Below are 26090 nucleotides of genomic sequence, written 5' to 3'. Positions count from 1 at the left end.
GTCTATCAAAATTCGAACTGAAAATGTGCGAGGTACTACTGTCATGGGCTCACAAATATCTATTTCAGGGAGGAACACAAGCTAAACATTTTTCTTGCTGGAGACAATAGGTAACCCTTATCAGTTTAGGCGATGTATCTTCAGAAAATAAAGTCATCAGCGGTGTTGAAAAAAATATCCTGGGGCGGCTAGTACAGAACTGGGACTATTCTGGAAGGACGGGGTGCTTAGACGCTCTAGTTCTGTGCAATTGGGCGGGGCGATTCTGAGCGGTGGAGGTGGAGTCATTAGAGCTCTAAAACAAAAAACCACTGACATATAGTTCCCGTGATAAGGGCCAGATTGGGAGACATCAGTCGTCTTACCTGTCCTTTCTTTCTCAGTCAATTAAGTTTCATCGTTTTACAGAAAGGAGAGGTAGTAGTGTGGTAAAATACGGTTGTTTTACTTCTGTCAATTTGTTCGAACACTGTCGTGTTTAGGCCAATTATACACATACTGGGGAGGTACAGTGTCGTCATCTATTCAAAAAGAGGGCAAGGGGGCCTTCAGCGAGGGAGAGGGAGAGAGAGAGAGAGAGAGAGAGAGAGAGAGAGAGAGAGAGAGAGACGTGCGCATCAAGTAGTCTATTTGGTACACGTGCGACATAAAACGAGAGAGAGAGAGACAAATGTGTACGATAATAGGCTACTTGGTGTGCACACAACATAGAGCAGCATGGGTCAGTTTTACGTACAAAAACACAAGCTGGAAAAAAACATAAATTCAACGTTCACGTACACACAAATACCGGATAGGGCGTAACAGTACACACATCAAGCGCAGAAACTTAAGACGAAGACACAGAGTTATTTTGGGTATTTCTATGCGTGCTGCGTATTTTCAGTATTTTCCGTAATTCATTTTTTGGGGGGGGGTGTCGGACTTTTTACTCCCCTCCCTTTGATCGATAGACAAGCATTTCAGTCACACGAAGACGTTCTTTCCAGCGACCCAGGCATATGTAATACATACACATTCATACCGTACAATCAGGGCACATACGCACAGTCATACCATACAGTTTTTCACATTCCCAGTGGTGGTCTGCACTCCATCTCACAACGTTTGTCTATGTCTTTCCCTACATTGAGCACAGTGCGGTCCATGGCCACTCCATTCTTCAGTCGGAACTCCGATGTAGCCTACAGGGAAGAAAAGAAAAAAAAAAGTGGGGGGGGAACAGCATTCAAAGTACATCAGCGCGCATAAACACGAAAAAAGTTCTACTTACCACGTACCAGACTAGCTGCAGGAACGTATAATACCACAGATCTTCTATATTCTTCCTTTCTACTATACAAAGATGCTTCATTTTTTTTCCCCCCTAAATTCGAGTTCCCTCGTCGTGCATTTGTTTCTCAATCAGTCGTATATTATGGGACAAAGTACCATACCTTGCATTCGGCAGATACCTTAAGCTACAGTCAACCCTTTTCTAACAACTCTGGAAAAAGACAGGTGTGATGGATACAAATTTCATCAATCCAAAATTCAGGCAAAGGGTCTGCATTATCTGTCTTCTATTGTTTGGGAATAACGGTCATTATTAAAAACCTTCACCAACCTAGATGATTTGTTATGATGCTGATCCCATAATTCCTTCGAAAATCCTTTATTGAGAAAATGTCAGTATACAAATACGGGCCTACAACCGTACAGGCCGGCCACGGTGCAAGAGGCGTCGAGTATCATGAGCAACACTACCTTAACGCGAAAAATAAAAATAATCAAAAATGGGAAGACCAGCATCAATAAGGTTGTTCGTATGCCCGGTCAGTACCCTCCCCGTCCCTCCGCCCGTCATGTGCGAAAACATTGCATACATATCCTTTAACATAGATGTCGAGTAACCGGAACGCCATAAGGAGTTGTAGGCCCCTCCTACATCGGCGCCATTTTGGGGCGAGGTCGGGTGGGTCCAGGGTACAGTCTACGTCTTTCCGCTAACTAGCGGCCGGACCAGAATCCCTTTCGGCAGTTCGAGAATTTTCATTAATGCCAACAGAAAGAACAGACAGCACGAACCGTGACTCGAAGGTGGGGAAAAGCACAGTTTTTATTCCTACCGGGTCATGCTGAGGTTCCACCGGAACTGATTCGAGTTGGTAGTCTACAGTGTCTCCTGATAATTCAAACAGAAGCTTGTGTCAGCATGGCGACACAACCATCTCGCAGCAACGCCGTAGTCCTTTCTGAGAGCGGGACAGCAGGCGTGTCTCTCTGCCGACGCCCTGAAGCAGTCTCTTTCATGGCATCAAACGGGGGCAAGAGGGCTGCCGCCCGGGGCAAAGACAAGTTAATGTGGAATGATCGAGCAATAGTGGCGGTTGCCCCCACCGGAAGTCCGTGGGAGTCGAGGGCCAATGACTCCCGTAACATCTGCAAAGCTGAGAGGACGTTTTCAAGGGTGGGGCCCACGCCCGAGCAGGCAAGCTTCCGAGTTCCAAGGTAGCCCAGAGCCAACTTAGCGGACCAGGCCCGAATCCGAAGAGTCGGCCGCCATTTTGAGAGTCTTGTGGCAGCAGCAGCTCTCCACCACAGCCACCGGAGTGGGTCCCCCGACCACCCGACTGTGGGGGCCCACTTCTTGCGTCGAACACTAATGGCAATCTTGGTGCAGAAAGGAACCTCCGTCTGGGTGGTCGTCCGGCAGGTGAAACGGTAAGGGGTGCCCCACTGCAACTAGGGAGCCTCCACCTGGGGAGGCGGGGGAGGTCCGTTCGCGTCGCCTCCCCCCCCAGGGCACCCCTCGTTGTCTATCTGTGCAGCATCGTAGGTTGGCAAGACCAGTGCAACTTGCTGGACATCACCTCGGCGCTGCCCGGGTCTCGGCGCGCCGTGTTGCCTTTGGCCTATTCGCACAACCGTCCGCCACTGATGCCGCCTCACAGGCCGATGGATTTTGCAGGCCTTTTATAGCCCAAAGCCGACTAAAAGACCGCCCAAAGCAGCCCAATGTTGTTACTTCGAGGAAGGAGGGGCGAGGACTGTGTCACGCGGACGTGAATGCTTTGGGATGGATGTCGCAGCAGGCTGTCATGTAAACAGTTGTTTAAAAACGTGTTTTAATGTGCTTACCCTGTTGGAGTGTTGCATATACCTACAAGTTATTAAAACGTTTTAATCATACTACTTTGTTGGAGTGTTGTACATATTTGTAATCTGGCAACGAGCACAAGGATGTTACTGCATAACCGGGAAACGACATAGCCCAATTTGTGCGCGATCTAGCCCAGTTCGGTGACGCTGATGGTATGTATCAGCAGACTTCCATTTGTGCACGATTTTGTCGTGTTTATCGGGCGGGGTGGGTGGTAGGGCAGACATGCTTAGGCAGCGAGAGCGACGGAGCCGAGCTACCTCGTGGCCATCTTGACCGTGAGCTTGGCTCCTTCCCCTAGTTTTCATATTTTTCGCAAAAGGGCTATTTCCTAGTGTTTCTTATCTTTGCAGGGTCAAAAGGATCCCATCAGTGGTCTATTGGTCTTGCTCGATTCTTTTTGTTTCTCTATAGCGATTTTTATGCTCTAGTTTGCTATAAGCTACGGCGACTAATCCATATTTAGTAAATATGTCCTTATTAGGGGTGCCCTCCAGTGGAGCCGGATGGTTCATCTCTAATAAGCGGTCCGGGTAGAACCAAAGAACCAATTACCAATCAGTTGGGAGAAGATAGGCATGACGGGTTACAATGGGGACAAAAGTCTGCACTACCTATCTTTTCACTGCTTGCAAAGACTAGACAGAATATCTCTATTCCACGTTATTTGCAAGCAGAGACTACCTCCAAAGAACCAATATCGAACAACCAGTGTTCGGACAATCAATCAATCAAATGGTGAGAAAGAGATAGGCACGACGGGTTACAATGGGGACAAAAGTCTGCGTTACCTACCCTTCACTATCTGCAAAGGGAGAGAGAGTATTTCTACTCTTCCCCGTTTATAGGCAGCGAATCTCTCAAAAAGCACTATTCGTAAACAATCAATGTTCGGACAATCAATCAGTGGGGAGAAAAATAGGCATGACAGATTACAATGGGGGACAAAAGTCCGCGTTACCTACCCTTCACTATCTGCAAAGGGAGGGAGAGTATCTCTACTCTCCCCCGTTTGTAGACAGCGAATATCTCAAAGAGAACAATCAAATAAGCAATACTAGTATTTTTCAATCAATCAATCAATCGTTTCGCAATTCGTCGTGTTACACGACCTTACCCGGACCGCATGGACAGTTTCCCGTCTTCCACCTCCAGCGCCCCGATCGTCCTCTACTCTCCGTGTTTGCCGCGGCACTCCTGATGGTTCCCAGTCAGGACCGTAGATCATTCGAGAGAGGTCTGTTCGGAACCAGTGAAGTTCGGATGATCGGCTGCCAGACGAGGGTCTATCAGGCAGGAGCTCTCCCGATCGCTGCAGTCGTTCACTCTGTCGTCGGGACCTCTCCCACTGGATCCACATGTCGCTGATGGGCCCCACGCTTGGGACGCCAATTGTAAAATGGTAGCGGCATTTTCAGTCGATAACCTTTCAAGTATTGCCCGGCGGTAACCGCCTCTTATACCATTCGATGATTAACCAACAAAAGAGGCAGGCGCTGGAGACTGGAAAGCAGGAAACAAAGGTTTATTCTCTCCGGAGGAGAACACATCAGATCAGACAGCAAGGTATCGTCACGAGGTGCTCTAGCCACATCTCTGAGGCCTGGCCTCTTATACACAGGTTTATTGTTTTATTACCGGTTTACAACACATGGCACATTCTTGAGGTTGCTTTGATACATGAAAGAACATCCTCGGAATCCCCGGCTCAGATCCGCCCCCCACCCATAACTACAGTGGAGGTCCCCACCCCACCCACAGTAGGAGATGGCTATCACACAGCTGGGCATTCCGCCAATTCCCGGGGGTGTGTGCGACTGATCGGGTCACAAGGGTTGGGGGCCTTGATCTACTGCAGTCCCTTAGATGTGAGGTGTTTCCTTTACAGCAGGGGCAATAAACTGCGTCCGCAGGGCTAGGTGATGGCCTGGGATCAGTTCGGACGATCAGGCGTGGAGGAAAGGGTTACCAAAAGGATGTATGACTATGTATGGGATGAAAAAAGGGGGGTGTTGGTCAGGCGCGGGATGTGGTTTCATGGCAGGGTCGTGCAGAAGGACAGGGTTTATGGCCCATGTATGAGAGAGCGGGGGTGGCCGGCGCCTAGGGAACGCGCTGGTGATCGGTGAGGGGCAGAGGGGCCATGGCACTTTCAAAATGGCTACTGCTTGAGTGAGCGTACGGGCCTGAGAGGGGGCAAGATGGCGCCGATTATGTTGACATCGCAAACCAGATTTTAACACCGCAAGACGCGCTCTGTGGTGGGGGAGGGGGAGGAGCATTGAGGCGTGAAAGCAGGCTGGCTGGCGAGTGGTGTGCGATGTGCGCGCACCATGACGAGAGAGGAAAGCCATATGGCGCCTCTGCTCGTCATTGTGCGCGTAACCGCACGCCCGTCGCCAGTGGGCTGAAGCATTGGCAAAGCCAGTAGGTCCGAGTTTAGCTGCCAATCTTTTGGTCTTTTTAGTGTTTGTTTTGTCATGGGTTTTGTACAATACTATTGTTTGAGTAGCTGCCAAATATATATATATATATATATATATAATATCACTTCATTTTTAATTATTCAGTGTATTCATCCAATTTTTCTTTATTTTTCTTGGGCTTGCATTCTCAAAATATATGACATGAGTTATAAGAAGCTCATATAAAACCACAGTGATGTCTTTCGCACTGAGTTTTATGTATATGAAGTATGAATTAATGTAGAAATGCTCCATTGTTAAGATCCGTACACGTCTGTTGTTTGTTATTCAGTTATCACGTGGTGTATTTTAAGAACTGAAGGAATTGACGGTCGCATTGCTCGTGAGCATGGAGCCAGGAGCTCCGAAACGCGCCGAGTCTTGTAATTGCTGCAATGTAAATCTTATTAATTAAATCACACTTATGGAAGCAGATACGATTTGGATTTTACTGAACACGTCGCATGGATTTGTAGGGGCTCGCCACCCAGCTACAGGCTTGCCGTTAAAAGTGGCTTGGTAGAGACGATCCTTTACGGGTGGTGAAATATATACTTTTTTTTGACGATTTAAATGCACCAGAATAGAGCTCTAATATTAACAGCAACAAGAGAAAAGAAGGAGGTTGTTCGTTTTCAGCCAGTCAGGTGATTTGGGAAGACTTCGAGGAACTACGTTACTTACAAATTCATATTTTGAAAAAAATGGATTGTCTAGGATTGACTTGTAATGAATTCTGCCCCTGAATGTACATGGAGTCAAAGCTGATGCTGAGATGCAGGATTGTTGTTTGCATCCCGCTGGGACGGTATGTGCTCTGCATTGCCTTATGCATCGTGTTCAGGTTTCCCGTAGGTGGATGGGTGAATAATGACTGGGCGCTGTAACCATAAATCATACCGTCATGAGTGCAACAGCCCTTCGCAGGGCAGCTGAGGGGTGCAGAATTAAAGGATCAATTAGCTGCTTTCGGTGGCTGCACATAAGGGAGAGAGAGCGAGCAAGGCGAATGACTTATCAACGAATAATAGAAACAAAGAGTTATATAAACAGAGGAAGAGGTAATGGAAGAACGGGGATGTTTGACAAATAGGAGAACTATGGAAAAGGAAGTGTTAGTGATATAAGTGAGACGGAAGAGAGAATGACAGAGAAATGAATGAGATCGAGGCTATGTAGACAAAAGGGTGCACAAGTTCCAGGGCGAGTGAGTTGTATTGGAAAACAAGACAAGCCTGGCGGAGCATGGCGCGCGCGCGCTTGGGGGCGGGGGAGCGCATTCCAGGCGGGGTAGCGGACCCTTTGAAGTGCTCCCAAAAGGCGGATTGCATGGCGGCACGATGCGCGTGATTGTGCGCCTGCTAGCCATGCAATCCGCTTTTTGGGAGCACTTTTCAAACCCGCTCTCTATAGTCTCGCTTTGCGATCGCTTACGTGATAGCAAGGTCGAGACCTAAAAATCATTGGGAAACAGAAGCGGGTCAATAAGCAAGTCTGCAAACATCTGCTTTTCAGATTTTGATTGCCATGGATAGAAAAAAGGGCACTGTTTATAGCTGCCAGCTTTATCACTCTCTCAGCGTCAATGCCATCCATGCTTTTCTCGTGCTTGCCCATTTGTTCTGTGTTTATGTCAGATCCCTCTTTACTCAATTGATCTTGAATTTGAAGAGCTGTGTTTGTTTGTGTGTTGATAACTTCTGCATAATCTTAAAGGCTGAGCTGCCAGTGGAAACACAACACAATCACAACACTCATGTACCTTGACTACCTCTCCTTTCCCTGGGTGATCCGTCTGAGTGGTGCTGGGACAAACCATTTCTGCTCGTCCCGACAGCAGCACATCTTTCTCGGATCTATTTTGTCTAGCTGCAGACACTGAGAAAGCACCAAAAACAACAAACAACCTTAACAACATTTACCAAAACTGTTCACCTCCTTGTGTCACCAATTTGTCCCCCAAATATATGCTCTTTAGTTGGGATGCCACATATTTGTTTTTTTTGGTCAAAAGATGAGTGCGACGGCTGGCTGCATTTTGAGCCCTCTGCAGTTTTTGGACCTGTTATATGGCAAGATTGCAAATGACGCAGGACGTAATCAAAGCGGGAGCTAACTAGTGCTCCTGAAACTACTGCATCCTTCACTTAGGAAATGTAAGGTTAGGGCTCTTTTGTGCAGATTCAGTGGGCTTTTTTTAAGTGCGTATCTGATATATTTACCCTGCACACATCCACTTAATTCCAAAACACATAGTTACACTCCACAAAAAAATTCATCTTCACAACATGCCACATAATACCACTACAAATCATGCCACATAATTCCACACATTACACAATTCAATGCCACACAATTCTTCATAACACAACATAACACTCCACATAATAGCACTCAGCGCCACATTTTCACGCTACACATAATTACACTCTACTCAATACAACATAAATACACCCCACATACATGCACTCTATGCCACATACAAGCAATCCACATAAATGCAGTCCACACCATAACACATCATTTCAATAAGCATATTTTCGCTCAATGCCACACAGTTCCACACCATACAATTCAAATCCACACACTTCCAATACACACCACATAATCACACACCAAACCACATATTTCAAATACACAGCACAATTCCAATACACACCACATACCTCCAATACACACCACAGATGTACACATCATACCACAACTAACAATTCCAATACAACTCACATAATTCCACTCCACACCACTTACATTCACTACACTCCAAACCAAAACACATAGGTAAAAGACATTATCCTTTACAATGCCAATAGCTCTAACTCTTACAAATGAGAGACCTATTGCATTGCAAATGCTTGTTCTTAAGTGTTCTTACAGGCGAAATGCTTTATAAATGTATATCCTGTATATGTTTAGTATTTAAAGGGTATGACTTATTCATATCCAATATTCGTTTTCTGTGCACCAGTTTCCTTTTATTTTTAGGTAAATATTGTGCATTGGAGATTCTTAGTTTGGATAAGTTATGTTCCTTTACCAATGTGTATGCAATATAGTGTTTAATAAGTGTTAGTGTTATGATTATAACGGGAAAGTTATGTTAGATTCTGGGTTCAGAACCTGGGGCATGAGTTACCTTGACAATCCCTATCAAGATGGAATGTAGAGTGTTGGTAAAGTGACAGTTGCTGGCTGCTGTTTGCTCTGCCGGTCGCAACAGTGCTCTGAATAAATATTGGAAACTTGCCCGTGGGCTGTGGTTATTTGGAGACCTTTTAGTGACCTCTTCTAAATCCCCCCTAAAGCGCTTGATGCCAGGGTCACTGTGTTTCCCCACTTTCATTACTTTGTCTGATAGATAGTCTTTCCTCCACATTATCTATTTCTTTGTTGAGAACACATATCACATTTGAAAGGAAGGAGGCCATACTGGGAACTTTAGGGGTTACCTTGGTTCAGGGTCCGAGATGTCGCTTTCCTCTTCGTCGTGGTGAAAAGTCACAAAAGACAGTCAAATGAGAGAGAATGGGCCCAGCTCAGCCTTGAACAGGCACAGATGGGCCTGCTCCGAATCCGGGGGCGCGCCCAAGAGTGTCCCGCGCGCAGGTGTGGTGAGCACGATTTAGCGTAGTGAAGCCCCTCCTCCTGGGCTTAGTGATGTCCTCTGGGGGATGGAGTCCTTCAGAGGTTTGCCAGCAGGCTGTTTAGGTTTCGCATACCGTTGTAGTGCAACGCACTGCTCGCTTTGCGAGGCATGCAGTATACACTATAGCAAAGGGAAGCTCTGCCAACGTTCCGGCCATATTTTTGATTAGCTTCAATAATAATTTCTGCATTCTGATTGGTGCTTGGCTTGTTAATCCCGCCTCCTGGCGGCCATGTCATCATTTTTCTCCTTCCGAGGCTATTGGGCCCTTTACTTGAAAAACAGTTTTGTTCCCCTGCCTCTCCCCGTTCCCTCCTGTAGTCCGTAACTTTTCGAACCACCACCACCGACGCCCCCACCCACTTACGTTCGTGCCTTCTTTCATGCCCGCACTTCCATTTAAAATGCAATAGGTCTCGCGTAAATACAAGTCCTATTGCATTTTCAATGCTTGCTTGTCATTTCATTGGTGGGTGAATTTGCACTCTTTGTCTCGCATGCGCGCGATGCCTTACATCATACGCATGCGGGACAAAACAGTGGCGTTTTACCAATTTACGGCGGGAGGGAGAGACAGCACAAGCAGCGAACAACTGTAGCATTGAGTCGACCCCTGAGGGGCTGGACGGAGGCGCAGTAACGAGCCCGGAGGACTCAGACAGGACGGTGACCTGTTGCATGTCCCAGGACAACTCTCCCTCGTTATTGTAGTTACTGGCCGTAGGCACTGCATCCATGATCGCTGTAGGCACTGCATTCATAAAGCTACTTAAGAGCTGTAGTGTCATGGTCTAGTTGACGCGCGCGCTACGTATTCACGCACAGGCGTGCGGCGGCCATTTTGGACGCTACCGCGCATGCGCAAGTAACGGCGCGAAGCTTCAGAGTGTACGGAGCGGTCTGCCCGGCGCTCTCTCGATATAAGGAATTGTTATCCAATAAATATATGTGTACACCTCCCCTACGTCTCCTGAGAGTCATTGGAGTGGAGAAACACCATTACAGTGGCGACGAGGGTGGGGTACCCCAATACCAGGAGGATACACCCATCAAAGAAGAGGACAAACCCGAAGACAGACAGGAGAACTGGAGAAGGCGACAAGGCAAGCCGACCCTCACCAGTAAGTGCACCCAGAAGATTGTAAGGGGGACATTAGGACACCAACGAGAAAGCGCCGCAGCGACATACTGAAGCCAGAGGGCAGCACTGGCAAAAAAAAGGGGGGAAAGGTGCAGGGCCTCGCACAAACACCCAAAACAGCAAGCTGGGGAGGCGGAACCAGCACAGTAGGAATTCCCAGTGTCGAAGCACGATACAGTTGGGGCCCTGGCGGAACCAGGAAGGAATAGCGGAGAGGGCAAGGAGGCAGCCCGGGCGACCCGAGAAGAAGTAGGGGCGCGTGCCGCAATGTGCGGACAGGCATCGTCACTCACGACACCAATTCCGTTCCTGCCGAGGCCGGGAGAGCCTCAAATTAAATGGGAAGACTGGAGGGAATACTTCAAAAGTTACCTAGAGGCACTGGAAGACGAGAACGGAGAAGAGTTTTCCAGTAGTAGGAGGAAAAGGATACTCTTACACAATCTAGGACCAGAAGGCAGAAGAGTATTTCAGACATTAGTACCCGCCACCCGACCGCCAGCAGATGATGATGTGTTCAAACACGCCATTGAAGACTTGGATACCCATTACCGCCCCGCAGTGTGCACGTCCATTGACCGCTACAATTTCCAACAAAGAAAACGGGAGACGGGGGAAACGTTAGACGATTATGTCACGGCGTTACAAAAACTAGCAATAACATGTAAATTCGGAGCACTGCACGATGAATTTATAAAAGACCAAATAGTAATGCATACCACGAACAAGACTGTGCAAGACAAACTGTGGGCGAACGGAGATGCCACATTGAAAGAAGTGATAGCCGAGGTAAAGAGAGCTGAACTGTCAAAGCGATGTGCAGAAGCGGCGAAAAGAGAACAAACCCAGAGACCTACGATCAATAAAGTAGAAGACGCCGACAACTACGGAAGAGGCAAAACGGCGCAGGGAGAGCACAAAGGAATAAACAAATGGAAAGGGAAGCAAGGACAAACAGGGAAGCCGGACAAGGAAGGAACGTCCAAGTGCTACAGGTGCGGCAGTCAAAACCATGCGGCCCAGGACAAACGATGCCCCGCGTTTGGAGCAAAATGTGCGTTTGGCGGCCTGATGGGCCACTATGAGAAGGTTTGCCGAAGGAAGTGGAAGCAGCGAACAGTGAAATATGTGGCGCAGGACCCAGACGTGGAAGAATAAGAACCGGAAGAAGAGGACAACGTACTCTGCGTGGAGGGCCAAGTGTTGGGTATTGACAGTAGACGTTCACGCAAACCCCAGTGCGAAATATTAATCGGAGGTGTAGGAATCACCATAGTGGCAGACTCTGCGTCCCCATACACTATTGTCCAAAGGTCCGTGTGGGAAGAGGAATTTGAGCCCGTCCTAGGCCCACAACTGGAACCTCCCAACATACAACCTGTTACATACACGGGCGAACCCATTCCGATGGTGGGGTTCCGAAGCCTACCCTTCCAATTCAAAGAACGCAGCGCTCAATGCAAATTGTACGTCGCTGAGAAAGGTCCCTCAGTTCTAGGATGGAGGGACCAAGGAGAACTAGGAATGCAACTGAATCCGGGAGGGGACACACAAGTGTTAATGACATCAGAAGAGAGATGGCCTAGAGCAGAAGGAATGCGAAGCGAATACCCGAAGATATTTGGAGAGAAGATAGGGAAGCTGGAAAAATTCCCGCACAAAATTGAGCTCAAGGAGAATGTCCGGCCCGTAGCACACAAGGTGAGAAACATACCGCTTGCGGTGAGGGAAGCGGTGCAACGAGAACTACACAGACTCGAGGAAGAAGGAATCATGGAACCCATCGACAGCGCGGAATGGCTGGCACTATTGGTGGTGGCAATGAAACCTACGGGCAAGGTGCGCCTGTGTGTGGACCTCCGAGAACTAAATAAGTGCATCATAGTGGAGAAGTTCCCCCTGCCGCGCATAGAGGAGATGCTGGCACGGACTAAAGGAGTAAAGTGGTTCTCCACTATCGACCTCAAGTCAGCGTATCACCAAGTAGTCCTACACCCCACGAGCAGGAAACTGACGTCATTCATCACGCCATTCGGATGCTACCAGTTCTGCCGCATGCCCTTTGGCCTGGCTTCGGCAGCAGCGGTCTTTCAGAAACTAATAGCTCGTTTGTTCCGAGACATCGATGGAGTACAACACTTCCAAGATGATATTCTAGTGATGGGAAAGGAAAGACCACGACGAGAAGCTGGACAGGGTATTAAGGACCTTGGAGAAGAATGGACTAACAGCAGAGTGGGAGAAGTGCCGTTTCGGTATGTCGTCAGTCACATACCTGGGACACGAGATCGGAGCACAGGGAATAACACCAAAAAGAGCAAACGTAAAAGCCATCTGCGAGGCTCCTCCACCCTCCACCAAGGAAGAAGTGAGATCATTCCTCGGGATGGCAGAATACTACAGTAAGTTTGTCCCACACTTTGTCACAAAAACGTACCACCTGAGGCAACTAACGAGGGAAAAAACAGCATTCAAATGGACGGAAGAAACACAGGGAGAGTTTGACACCGTAAAAAGAGAAATCGGCCAAGCTATCCCCCTGCAAGGGTATGATCCCCAAGGAAACTCGATACTGATGACAGATGCCAGCGAAAAAAGACTAGGAGCAGTTCTCATGCAAGAGAGACCAGATGGCACGAAGGAGATGCTCAGTTTTGCATCCCGGTCCCTGACGAGTTCGGAACAAAAGTTCAGTGTGATCGAGAAGGAAATGTTGGCGGTAGTATGGGCCATGGGGAAGTATCGCCAGTTCCTGTGGGGAACGAGGTTTCTGCTCAAAACGGACCACAAACTGTTAGTTAAGGTGTTAACGTCAAGTGGGCACGCCAGCGCAACACCCCGCATAGCAAAAATGACTCTAAAACTCTTGGAATATTGCTATGATGTGGAGTACATACCGGGATCAAGGAACAAGATAGCAGACTATCTCAGCAGGGCTTCGGCCATGGAAAGTGTCACCAACGGCACTGGAGATAACGACGAAATGGTGGCCTTGACAGAAGATCCTGAACGGGTGATAAGTAAACAGGAATGGAAAGAAGCATATGAGACTGATAAAGACTTAGGAGACATCAAGAGATACATTGTTCACGGGTGGCCCGACAAGAGACAACAGACGAAACAGCTCCTACAATTTTATGAAGTCAAGGAACAACTGTCGGTGGGAAACGACGGCATGTTTGTATACAGAGGGGACAGAGTGGTTCCCCCAGTTAAATTGACACCTCATCTACTAACATTATTACACGAGGGCCACCTAGGGATTGTAAAGACTAAAGCAAGAACCAAGCAAACGTATTGGTGGCCAGGAATAGACCTGCAAGTGGAGAGATATGTAAGGGATTGTGAACAATGCCAAAGAGCTGACAAAACCTTGAAGCCAATGAGACCAGCTCTAGGGAAGTTCACGAACCCCAACAATCCATGGGAAGAAGTGGCCGTAGACATCATGGGACCTGTACTAGACAACCAAGGGGTCCCGAAGTACATGTGTGTCATTGTGGATAAATACTCAAAGTGGCCGGAGATACACGTTCAAGAAGAAATGGACACGGACACCATACTTCGGTTCCTCACATCGGTTTTCCTCAGAAAAGGCATTCCTAGAGCCCTCATCAGTGATAACGGACCCCAGTTCACTTCGGACAAATGGATTAAGTTTGCGGAGAGGAACGGTATCAAGCTCAAACACACATCGGTATACCACCCGGCGAGCAATGGACAAGTAGAAAGATTCAACAGTGAGATCATGGGCACCGTACAAGCAGCCATCTCTAAAGGCAAGGACTGGGAAAAAGGACTACAGAGCATGATATGGGCCTATCGCATCACCCCCACTGGCACGAGGTACAGCCCCTTTCAAATTCTGAGAGGAAGACAACCCTTCACCAAGGATAATGTAGCATGGAAAGAAAAAACAGTCACGAGCAAGTGGTCGCCGGCAGTGGTGCAACACAATCTGGAGAAAGCGCAGAGGATCTACACAGAACATTACAACCGCAGGAAAAACGTGAAAGAAACGGCCCTAGAAAGGGGAGAGTGGGTCAGAGTAAAGTTAGCAGTACTACAAAGGAAGGGAGAGAGCAAATACTCACCACCTCTACAAGTAAAGGAAGTGTACGACAGAGCGGCATTGCTCAGCGACGGAAAGGTATGGTCCAAAGACCGCATGTCAAAATGCAACAAAATTCTACAGTGGCCCCGTGAAGACAATGAAGGAACAACACAACAGGAGGACGTGAGAGAAGAGGTAGACACTCCACAACAGGAGGACTGAGATACGGCCTCGAGTAAATGGAATAAGGAGAGGAAAGAGACGACTATGGAGAAATCACCACAGGAAGAGAGGGAGACAGGAGGAAGACAAAGAACTAGCACTCTGGAAGAAAGAAGGGGGAGCCCCGAGGAAGACGGTGGGCAGGAAGAGTGTACGACCCCGGTAAGACGCACCCGAGCAGGCAGAGTGGTGGTGAGACCATTAAAGTTTAAAGACTTCGAACTGGAGTGAACTTGAATAGTGACTTTGAACAGGAGTGAACTTTGATAGAGTATGTGTATAAAGTTTATTTGCGTTAGAAAAAGGGGGAGATATGTAGTGTCGCGGTCTAGTTGACGCGCGCGCTACGTATTCACGCACAGGCGTGCGGCAGCCATTTTGGACGCTACCGCGCATGCGCGAGTAACGGCGCGAAGCTTCAGAGTGTACGGAGCGGTCTGCCCGGCGCTCTCTCGATATAAGGAATTGTTATCCAATAAATATATGTGTACACCTCTCCTACGTCTCCTGAGAGTCATTGGAGTGGAGAAACATCATTACAAGAGCCCTGAAACTTAAAGAGGCGGGCAGCACAGAAGTGGTGAGTAGGGGCTTATGAACATTAGTATGAAGGGGTGGCGGGTATCAACTGGGGCGGGCAAAGCGGAGGGTGCATGGACAAAAATGTAATTGGGGCATCTGGAACAGGAACGAGATGTGAGTTTTATGATTGGAAATAGTGTACAGACCAGAGAGGAGCAGCTAAAGGGTGGAAACAATATGGGGATGTGCAAAAGAAATGGCTTGGCCAGGAAGGACGCAAGGTGATATGTTTTAAAGATCAGTGCGTGATATGAAAGAAGCCGGGGGCGGGTTAGTTTTTTTTTTCTTGTAGTTTTACATAGCGCGAACTCGACCCTAAGGTATTGGAGCGCTTTACATGATCACCTGTTATATTTCAAAATGTCACTTTTTTTAAGGCGCGGGTAGATTAAGTGATTTGTCCAGAATCACAGGATGTTAAGCGGACGCCGAGACTCCAATGTGGACCCACAGTTCCAAATTCCGCAGCTCTGGTCATAAGTCCACGGCCTCTCTATAGTTCATAGATTGCAACTTTCCAAAGCTTGCGATGAAGGTCGCTTTTGGCGGAAAAAAATGCATTGGTTTCTTTTTCCATTTGCAGCGTAGTCCACAAAAGTCCCATAGTCTCATGAGGAAGCGGTTAAAAAAATGGCTGAATTATATTTACGCTTTCTGCTGGACACCTGTGCGAATTTCGGAGGAATAGGTAATATAATGTAGAAGAGGAACTGCATCATAGTATATTGAACGTATGCAAACACGATAACCGCATAAATAGGACCGAGACATATGATGCAGATTAGAGGTGCACGAGCCAACGTTTTAAAATGGAGAGCTAAGGGTCATTTTGGCTTTAATAGTCTGTGAACAAGCCGAGCCTTGAAAATATTTGGCATGTCAATCATGCAGCAAAGATTTAAAAAGTGTGCATTTCTTTAACACGCAAAAGTGTTTCACCGTAGTTCATCCTATTGATGAGGGCTATTTATTACAAGCGAGAGTTTTTAGACGTGATAACTAGCATTCATGCCTCACCCTGATGGCGATGCTATTAATAAAGAAGAGGCAAAGCAGCGGTCAAGTCTGTCCTATATGTGGCTTAGATTCTTGCTGTAGATAGAGCGACATTATAGGTTAGTAAATCAAACATAAAAGGTTTGTGTACAGTGCACTTCCTGAACTCACGTATTTCAAGGTACTCTCATATTAATAAATAAATGAGGAGGCTCGGTACGGTAAAATAAAGTATTTGCTTAGGATCACACAATTTAGTCAAGCAGAGCAGCCGACATTGATCCCAAGATTTTCCAGTTTCACAGTGTGCAGTTCTGCAGCTGGATGGGCATTTCCGAAAACAAAGGTCAATGCTTTGTCTAAAAAATGATATTAAAGCTTTCTCTCTCCTAAAAGCTGTCTCTGTCCTAAAAATAACTCCATTTCAGTGCAAGTTAGTGGGGAAATTCAACTACTTTTATTTTTCTCTTGACGTACTTCTTTGGGCTCCCCAAATGGTGGTCTGCATGCAACAGCCATGCTGTCACCTATAGGTGGCACGATAAGCCCCCCCTCCTCCTGCTGTAAAGCCTCATGGTTAACTCACTGTACTCCTGAGGCGGAAGCCGGGAGCGTTACTTGTGTTTTTAAATTTTGAGTGTCACTTTGTAAATTGTGTTCTTAACTTACCCTATCTTGGCTCATTCTTGGGGCAGTAACCCATCTCTTGTCTTCCCGCACAGCGGATCGTAACGCTGTTGCGGACTTTGCCAAACAAACATTTGCTGATGCCATTGCCAGCGTGCACCGAGGCCACGCCCCTTCGAGGCCACACCCCCCTAACGCCTTCCCCTATTATCAAATATGTGCACTTGGCGGAAGCGAAGCGGACGAGCGCAGCGGGCGCGCCCGCAGCGCGCCGAAGGCGCGCCTAAGGCAAGCCCGTCTGCGCCCGTCCGCGCCAGGACGAGCCTAGGGCCAGACACCCTGGAGTTTTCTACTCAATCAAGGCTATCATACTCCAGAGACTCCCTGCTCCAACTAAACCGGCCCCTCCAGCCTTCATGCACTCATATTGTTAAAGGTGAGAGCTCTTGTGTCCATTGTCCTCATTGCCCATTTAAACTTACTTCAGCATTGACATGTCAGACCCCCCTGACAATCATTAATATGGCCTTATTAAACTGCAGATCCCTGCCTAAACACGCTCAAGAAATCCACATGCTGCTAGAAGAGGAGCGATTGGAGATTTTGTTTCTCACTGAAACATGGCTCGCCCCAGACTCAGACTCTGATGTTGTACAGGCGCTTCCTCAAGGCTATCTGGTGCAACACTTGGACCGAGTGAAGGGAAGGGGAGGAGGGATAGCGATTATTCACAAGGACCAATTTTCATGTAGATTTCATGATAGCCCCCTATTGGACTGTGAAAATGTACACTTTAGCATACAAGTGTCCCCATGTAACTCCCTTTCAGGAGTCCTCATCTATCGTCCACCAGGGGCCCTGGGAAAATTCTGTAGCTCCCTCCTGGAATTCTCCACGGCTATGACTAGCACCTTACCCAATTTTCTAATCTTAGGAGATCTTAATATTCACTCCGATAATATCAATGATAACACCGCCTCAGAATTGGTATTAGACCTGGCTACTCAACACCTCCACCTACAGAGCGTCCATCCTATGCATACTTTTGGACATTTACTTGATCCCATTTTTTGTAACATTGCTGATCTTAAAATAAATGCCCCGATCCTTCTGCCTTGGTCGGATCACCTGCTTATTCCCTTTAGGTGGGAGATTCCGACCATCTCTCCTCCTAAACAACTTCCCGGTAAACCGGCTCGCTCCTGGACCAAACTAGACACCGAAAAATGGAAGCAGGTCTTGGAACTTTCCAAGCCAAACCACGAAACAGACCCCGTAATAGCGGATGCGGAGTTTTCTTCTTGGATCGAAAACTCTCTCAACACGATCCTTCCAAAAAAAACGTACCTTAAATCCCGCAAAAAAATCTCTTCTCCATGGTTTACCCAGGAGACTCGTCTCCTGAAAAAGCTCTGTAAAAGGGCGGAAAGAGTGTGGCAGAAAGATTTTGACCCTATTAGCAAGAGGGATTACAGACTGGCTATTCTAAATTACAAAAAAGCCCTAAAAAATGCCCAAACAGCCTTTTTCCTGGAGAAAATTAGTGCTGCAACCTGCTCGTCGAGGGAGACTTTCCGAATTGTAAAACAACTTCTTAAAACACCAGAGCCCATATGTTCGACTGACCTCTCGGACAACCATTGTAATGAGCTGGCCAATTATTTTGATCAAAAGATTCAAAACATTCTTCAACAACTTCCCCCGCTCACCCTTACGGACCCCTCATTTATGCCCCTAACACAAGTCCAGAATCTGAATTCGGGACTTGACACATTCACGCCCATCAGTAAGGACACCTTATCCCCCATCCTTCAATCTCTTAAAAGTGGCTCACCGTCTGACCCCGCCCCAGTCAAAATCTTAAAGCAGGTAGCATCTACCATTCTTGCGCCAATGGTAAACTTAATTAATGCCTCTCTAGCAGATGGAACAGTGCCCCCTAGCTGGAAGAAGGCGAAGGTTAGGGCCCTACTTAAAAAACCCAATCTAGATCCCTTCAATCTATCCAATTTTAGGCCTATCTCTCTCCTTCCGTGTATTAGCAAGATGACAGAAAAATTCATCAATGTCCAGCTGTCTAATTACCTGGAATCGAACGAACTACTCAAACCTTCACAGACAGGCTTTCGCCCTGGCCAGGGTACTGAAACTGCGATGGTGACGGTGGTCGAAGAGGCCAGGAAGATCATGGATGCAGGAGGATCAGTGGCAGTGATCCTCCTGGATTTACGTGCGGCCTTCGACACGGTCAACCACCAGATCCTGGCCCAGCGGCTTAGAGATCTTGGGATCACAGGTAGCGCCCTGTCCTGGTTGAAATCCTTCCTTCATTGCCGCTCATTTAAAGTGATAGAGGGTAGTTACATCTCCAAAATGACCCCAATACGTTGTGGAGTGCCTCAGGGCTCGTCCTTGAGCCCTACGCTCTTCAACGTTTATATGTCTCCCCTGGAAAAGATCGTCACACCATATGGTATTAAACTTCTGACATATGCGGATGACACCCAGCTGGGTGTCTCCCTTAGTCAGTATGAAAATTCTACCACCGACCTCTATTCCTGCCTGAGAGACATAGCCAGTTGGATGGACAGATCTCACTTGAAACTTAATAGTGACAAGACTGAGATTCTGGTGATGGGGAATCAGTCCCACTTTCGTCCGGACGTCCTCTGGCCCCCATGCATGGGCAGGCCTCCTACCCCCAAATCCGAGATTAAAAGCCTCGGACTATGGCTGGACCAAAATCTTACCATGCATACCCAAGCAAGGAAAACTGCAGGAGTCTGCTATGGTCTCCAGCGCTCTGCCCGGAAGATTCTACCACTGCTCCCTTTCCAATCGAGGAAACTCTTGATCCAAGGCCTCATTCTGTCAAGGTTGGGTTATGGAAACGCACTGTACCTCGGCGCACCGCGGAAAGTAACAACTAAACTCCAGGTAGTGCACAATACAGCCGCACGCATTCTTACCAACACCAAGATTCGTTGCTCGGCCAAGCCGGCCATCAGATCGCTACACTGGCTACCCGTCTTGGAAAGAGTCCAGTTTAAGGCGCTCTGTCTAACACACAAAATTCTGAACGGGAAAGCCCCCCCTATCCTTAAAGATCTGGTGACTCCTTACGTCACCTTCAGATCCCTCCGATCTTCTAACGCCCACCTAACTCGGCTACCTAAGATTAAGAGAGCACGATCAGGAGGTCGTCGCTTTTCTTATAACGCCTCCAAACAGTGGAACTCCTTCCCCCCTGATCTCCGTGCACAACCTAATCTTTTGACATTTCGAAAATTTTAAAGACCTGGCTGTTCCCGTAAGCTTCCCCTTTTGACTCCGCCTGTACTTCTGTTCAGCGCTGGGATGCTCACGGGCAGCCATGCGCTCTAGAAATCTCCTAACATTAACATTAACATTAACTATCTAAACCAGTGGAGTGGGGGCTACGGTTGTTAAATAGCTTACAGTCTCGCTGCACAAACATGCTTGCCGCCATGCTAATATAGAATGTCCTTGACAGCCATCCACCTCGCCACATTTGAATGCAGACTAAATCCCCATCTATAGAGTGTGTTGTGCATAAATCCAGATTTACAAGCCCCTTGCGCCACTTTTAACATGGGAAAAGTGACGCAAGAGTGGCGCAAGGGGCTTGTAAATCTGCCCCTTTGTCTGTCTTTTCTGTTCATGTTGTCGTAACTCCCTCCCTTCTGCCTTGTTATACTTTCACCCTTCCGATTTGGTTGTTACTGGTGCCACGCTGGAGTAGTGATAAGCTCTATGTCCACGAGCGACAGGCCATGGCAATGTTGGTATGGACCGTGTTTCTTCGTGTGTGCAGAGACGTTTTAAGGGATAGGCAAAGTGGGCTCTGGCCCAGGGCCCCAGCCTTTGGGGGGGCCCTGATAGAGCCAGCTCTGCTCTGTAGAGAGTCTTGTCCTAATGACCTGGAATATTTGTTAAACAGTATTGTTTTCAATAGCTTTTTCCGTCAATGTATCTTTAATGTGGGTGCAGTGTGAGAGAGAATTACAGACATTTTGCAGACAGATGTAGTGTTTATGTTTCACGTAACATCCATAAAAAGTTTCTTTTAGATCAAAACAGGACATCACATATGAGAAAAGGGAGGGTGTCACAGGGATTATTTGCAGTAATATTAATGAGCTCTGCTGTTGTACAGTATTGAAAACAGATGCCCCCATCCCTGAATATTAGATGTGAACACATTTGGTATCTGGACAAGGGTGCGAGTGCATTGTCAGTGACCTTATCAAAGGGGGCATAAAGCTGAAATTGTATGATACGTTTCAAAGCTGTTCCGAACAGGGGCCCCCAAAATATGTTTGACCCGGGGCCCGCCAAAATCCTTAAGACGTCCCTGCGTGTGTGTGTGGGGGGGGGGTCATAGCGGCACAAGATGGATCAGTAGTTCTTTGTATGGGGGAGGGGTGGGACAGTGCTTTTTAGAATGGATCATTGTTTCTTTGTGGGAGACGGCGGGCACCGTTTCTCAGAGGAGGAGGAGTGATGGGGTTTCTGAGGGTGGACGGTAGTTCTTGGGAGCCGAGCTTGGACGGACAGTACTGGGGCGGGTGTGTGAAGAGTTTGAGCTGTAGATGACAATGCCTTTTATTTATGTGTTAATTATCAAAACAGAAAAATTAAAGGCATTGCCATCTACAATGCCATTAGCTTAAATTCTCACAAATGCGAGACCTATAGCATTGCAAAAGCTTGTTTTGTGTCCCTCGCTTCTCTCTATCGCCTGCCTACCTGTCTCATTCCCTCTGAGCTCTCCTCCACCGCTTTGCTTCTGTTTTGCTGTCGCAACTCCCGCTGGCTTTTCTACCCCATCTTCACCCCAGCAGTTCATCCGTGCCTCTCAGGTTCCCCGGTTCCTAACAGAAAAAGTCTGCCCTGTATCTTTTGCACCTACTGACCTCATCTCTGTTCCACCGTAGCCCCAGGAGAGAGTAAACATAGACCCAGATAAGGTATTTACTGAATCAAAACTGCCGGTTGAATAAATTACAGCTTGAACAAGGCACGCTGGCACCTCACAACCGTGGCCCCGATGCCACTGCACTGGCTGCACAACTGATATCTACGCTCCTGCCACCTGTTACGTTTCAAGGCCTCACGCTGCACTACGGGGGCTTAGGGTGGGGGCAAACCACTCGATCCGGACCTCGCGCGTGCAGCGTGCAATAAACACACAGACGCGGTGTTAGCGTCGGGTGCGAACTGCCGAGTTCGCCCGCCCATTTATTTTTATATCGCGCGCCCACGTCGGCCGACGTAAGCGCAATGCACGCATTGTCTCTCGCGCTCTAGCCGAAGGCTAGAGCGCTAACTGTAACATCCCTCTCCAACTTGGTCTTTGACAACAGTTCAAACTTTAATTATTGGCGTCACTTACTTGGCACGCAAAGTCTCTCAATCGGCTGCTGGGTCTGGGGTTTTCTCTCAGCACATACCTCGAGGTCCCCCGAGGGGCCGGGGTTTGGGTTGTTGGTGTGGCCCTCTGCTCTGGATCACTGACCGGGCATTCGGTGCTGTTCGGGTCTACTCCTGGGTTGCCCTGGGGGCCGGGGCTGGGCAGGCTTGCTGGGAGGGCCCCTGGGTCTAGCTCTTCATCGACCTCCGTGGCTTCCTGGTCCTCAGCCGGGCTCCTCACCACTTTGAACCACGAGATGTTCCGGGTGACCAGCTCGCCACCCCGTCACGCCGTCACCATGGTCCCCTGCCGGTTGACCACCATCCAGTGGCCCTTCTTGTACATTGTCTTGAACTTTCCCCCGGGCCGTCGCTCTCTTAGCACCACTATATCTCCTGCATGGATCTCGCGGGGCACAGCTCTTCGCGCCTTGCTGACTTTGTCATTGCGCTCTTGGCGCCTTCGGAACGCCCTCTCCTCATCGAAGGGCGGGGCCGTCCAGCCGGGGGCGACTGGTAGCCCGTCTCTGCGAGCTCCATTAAACATCAGGGCCCATGGCGCTTGACGGGTCGAACAGTGAGGGGTGCTTTGGTATTCTCCTAAGAACCGCTGCAGTTCTTGCTCAGGGTCTGACTGTTCGGACACGGCAATGCGCAGGATTTTATTGATGGTGCGCATGAGCCGCTCTACCTCCCCGTTGGCTTGGGGCCACTGCGGGGTGATGCGCCGATGGCGGATGCCATGTGATCTTAAGAATTCCTCGAATTCATGTCCTTGGAACGGGGGCCCATTGTCACTCCGCAGCTCCTCGGGGCACCCGAACATCCCAAACACCTTCTCCAGGGCTGGGCCCATGTGCATGAAAGCGGTGGATGGCAGCACCTCAGCTATCGGGTACTTCGAGTAGCTGTCAATAATCACCAGCGTGACTCGCCCGTCTGGCAAGCTCCCGAAGTCCACGCTGATTTTCTCCCATGGGCACCGCCCATGCTCCTCGGTTATGATGGGAGCTGGTGGTTGGGCTCCACTGGTTATCTGGCATGACTGGCAGCTGCGGACTGCGTCATCTACATATTCATCCATGCTAGGAAACCAGACTTTCTCCCTCATTCGAGCTTTCATCCTCTCTGTCCCTTGGTGTCCTTTGTGCGCCAGCTGCGTGGCTCTTGTTCGCAGGGCGGCCGGGACGACAATTCTGGAGCCTCGTATGACGAGTCCCTCTCTGGTCACGCTCAGCTCGTGGCGTACCCTCCACATGTGTTGGAGGTCGTCTCTCTCTTCGTTAGTCCATGAGTTTGCTGTTTGTAGGAAGTGCTGCCAGGTTCCTTCGAGGATAGTGTTCTTGACCTTGACCATCACCGGGTCTTGTGCAACCGTCTCCAAAATCTCCTCCACCGTCAGTGCGCGGGGACACCCTAGAGCAGCTACCAGGTCTAGGTGATTCTCGGCCTCTTCCTCCTCATCCATCGGCGTAGGCTTGCCACTGGTCTCAGGGTGTCGGGATAGAAAGTCTGTCGGGTTTCTGGATCCTTGCCTGTATATCATGCTGAGGTGATACTGTTGGAGGTTGATGGCCCATCGCTCTATCCGGGGAGGCGGGTGTGGCGCTGTTCCTCGGAAGAGTGGCACTAGCGGCTGATGGTCTGTCACCACGGTGAACGGGTGTCCGCACACGTACAGGTGGAAATGGCGGCAGCTCCACCGGATCGCCAGGGCTTCACGCTCAATTTGGGAGTATCGTTTCTCCGTCTCTGTGAGGGCCTTGCTGGCATATTCAAGGGCTGCCCACTGTCCCGGTCCTTGCTCTTGTGTCAGGACCGCCCCCAGTCCTACGGGACTAGCATCCACTAGGATCTCGGTCTTCTTGCTCGGGTCGAAGTAGACCAGCATAGTCTGGTCTAGTAGCGCTTCCTTGATCGCCTCGAAAGCTGTCTCCTCCGTGGCAGTCCACTGCCACATCACATCTGCTTTGGTGAGGTGTCTGAGAGGTTCGGTCAGGGTGCCTAGATTCGGGATGAACCGCCCACAGTAAGTGGCCATCCCCAGGAAACGGTGGACCTCTGCCACTGATGCTGGGGCTGCGGCTGCCTTGATGGCATGTGACTTCCGGGGGTCCACTTGGATACCTTCCTTGGTGAAAACGTAGCTGAAGAATTCGATTGTTTGTTGAAATAGCTGGCATTTCTCTCGGTGTAGGGTGACACCGTGCTCTTGCAAACGTGCTAGTGTGGCTCGGACGTGTCTGTAATGTTCCTCCATCGTCTTGGAATATATGAGGATATCGTCGCTCACGTTTAGGACACCAGGCAGGCCGATCAGAATGTCTTTAATGGTGTTTTGGAAGATTTCAGCTGCCGCCGAGATCCCGAAGTTTAAGCGTTTGTATCGCCTCAGTCCCAGATGCGTGCTAAATGTGGTAATGTACCGGCTCTCCTTCGCCAAGGTGAGCTGGTGGTACCCCGCGTTCAAGTCTAGTTTTGAGAACCATCGGGCGCCATTCAGATCAGACACGATGTCATCGATGGTTGGTGTGATATGCCTCTCTCGTTTGATGGCTTTATTTGGGAGGTGAATGTCGATGCACAGCCGTATTTTCCCGGGCTGGCGCGGTTCCTCGGCAATCACCATTGGCGACACCCACGGTGTGGGGCCCATGACTTTCTCAATTACTCCTTGTTCCTCCAGTCTCTGGAGTTCCTCTTCTACCAGCGGGCGTAGGTGGAACGGTATCCGCCTGTGTCTGAGGGCTGTTGTGGTTACCGCGGGGTCGATGTGGAGGCGTATCGGCGGCCTTTTTATCTTCCCTAGTCCAGCGAATAGGCCTTTGAACATTTCCAGCAGGTCTTCGACTTGCTTGTCCTGGATCTTCTGGAGGAATGCGATCAGCCCTAAATCCTCCGCTGCGTGTCCGCTGAGTAGTGTGTCCACTTCTTGGTCAATTACGTGAATCTCAATTATAATTTCCGACTTTTCCGAGCGCACGGCTACCGTCATCTTGCCTTTCAATGGTAGCGGCGTGTCACTCCCGTAGGCGTAGATTTTGGCCTTGGATTGTCGGAGTTCAGGTCTTGGCCTGAGCCGATGGTATTGCTGTATGCCCATCACTGTTACGGACGCACCCGTGTCAATCACCGCGTTCACTTCTGACCCAGCTATGAGTATGTCACAACGTGGCTGTGGGCGTCTAGTGCTCTTTAGGGCTTTGGTGAATGATACGAGGTATGTTTCTCCCTCGTCCTCGGACTCGGTGCTTGATTCCTGGTAGTCCCTGGTCTTCTCATTTCTCGGCTTATGCTGTGACGACAGCGACGTGTGTGATAGCTGCCTCACCAGCTTCCTCAGCGGCCTGTCTCGTTTGCTCCCGCCTTTCTGCGACCTCCTCCGGCAAACTGACGCGAAGTGGTTCTCGATGCCGCAGTTGGTGCATGTTTTCCCCTTCGCTGGGCATGTTTTGAGGGGGTGATCTTCATACCCGCAGTATCCGCACTGCCGGGTTTGGGCTGTTGGTCGCCGGTCACTGGGCCTCTGTGGTCTTTCTCTCGCCCGCACTGCATCCGTCTTTTCTATCTTCACCTCCACGCCTTTGTCCGTCCCTTTTACCAGGGCCTGGTCCATCTCTTCTGCTCGCGCCGCCGACAGATCATGTGTCCAGCTAGGACCAGGGTGTCATTCATCGGGATGTTAGGTTGACGAAGTATTAACTTTCGAAGCGTCTTGCTCCGGATCCCCAGTATCAGTTGCGCCCTAATTTCTTCTTTGGCCCTGTCCCCCACGAGGCGTG

The 26090-nt window shown here is 49.0% G+C and overlaps 1 protein-coding gene across 5 annotated transcripts in view; it reads right to left on the bottom strand.

The window, feature by feature from the left end:
• The window catches only part of LOC146869624 (upstream-binding protein 1-like), a 264392-nt gene that overhangs the window by 2149 nt on the left and 236153 nt on the right, over positions 1 to 26090 (bottom strand). For 3 of the 5 annotated variants that reach the window (XM_085608806.1, XM_085608817.1, XM_085608847.1), the window contains one exon: positions 1128 to 1184. The exons of 1 other annotated variant lie outside the window; for it this stretch is intronic. In XM_085608806.1, the coding sequence (XP_085464932.1) occupies positions 1163 to 1184 (22 nt within the window). In that variant the 3' untranslated portion in view covers positions 1128 to 1162. Of the gene's footprint in view, positions 1 to 1056; positions 1185 to 26090 lie in introns of those variants that run through there. One more of the 5 variants, XM_085608828.1, reaches the window with a different exon arrangement.

The sequence above is a fragment of the Triturus cristatus genome, chromosome 1_1, assembly GCF_964204655.1.
Source record: "Triturus cristatus chromosome 1_1, aTriCri1.1, whole genome shotgun sequence".
Classification (NCBI taxonomy): Eukaryota; Metazoa; Chordata; class Amphibia; order Caudata; family Salamandridae; genus Triturus; species Triturus cristatus.
Note: the sequence above shows the minus strand (reverse complement) of the source record. Positions and strands in the feature narration are given on the sequence as shown.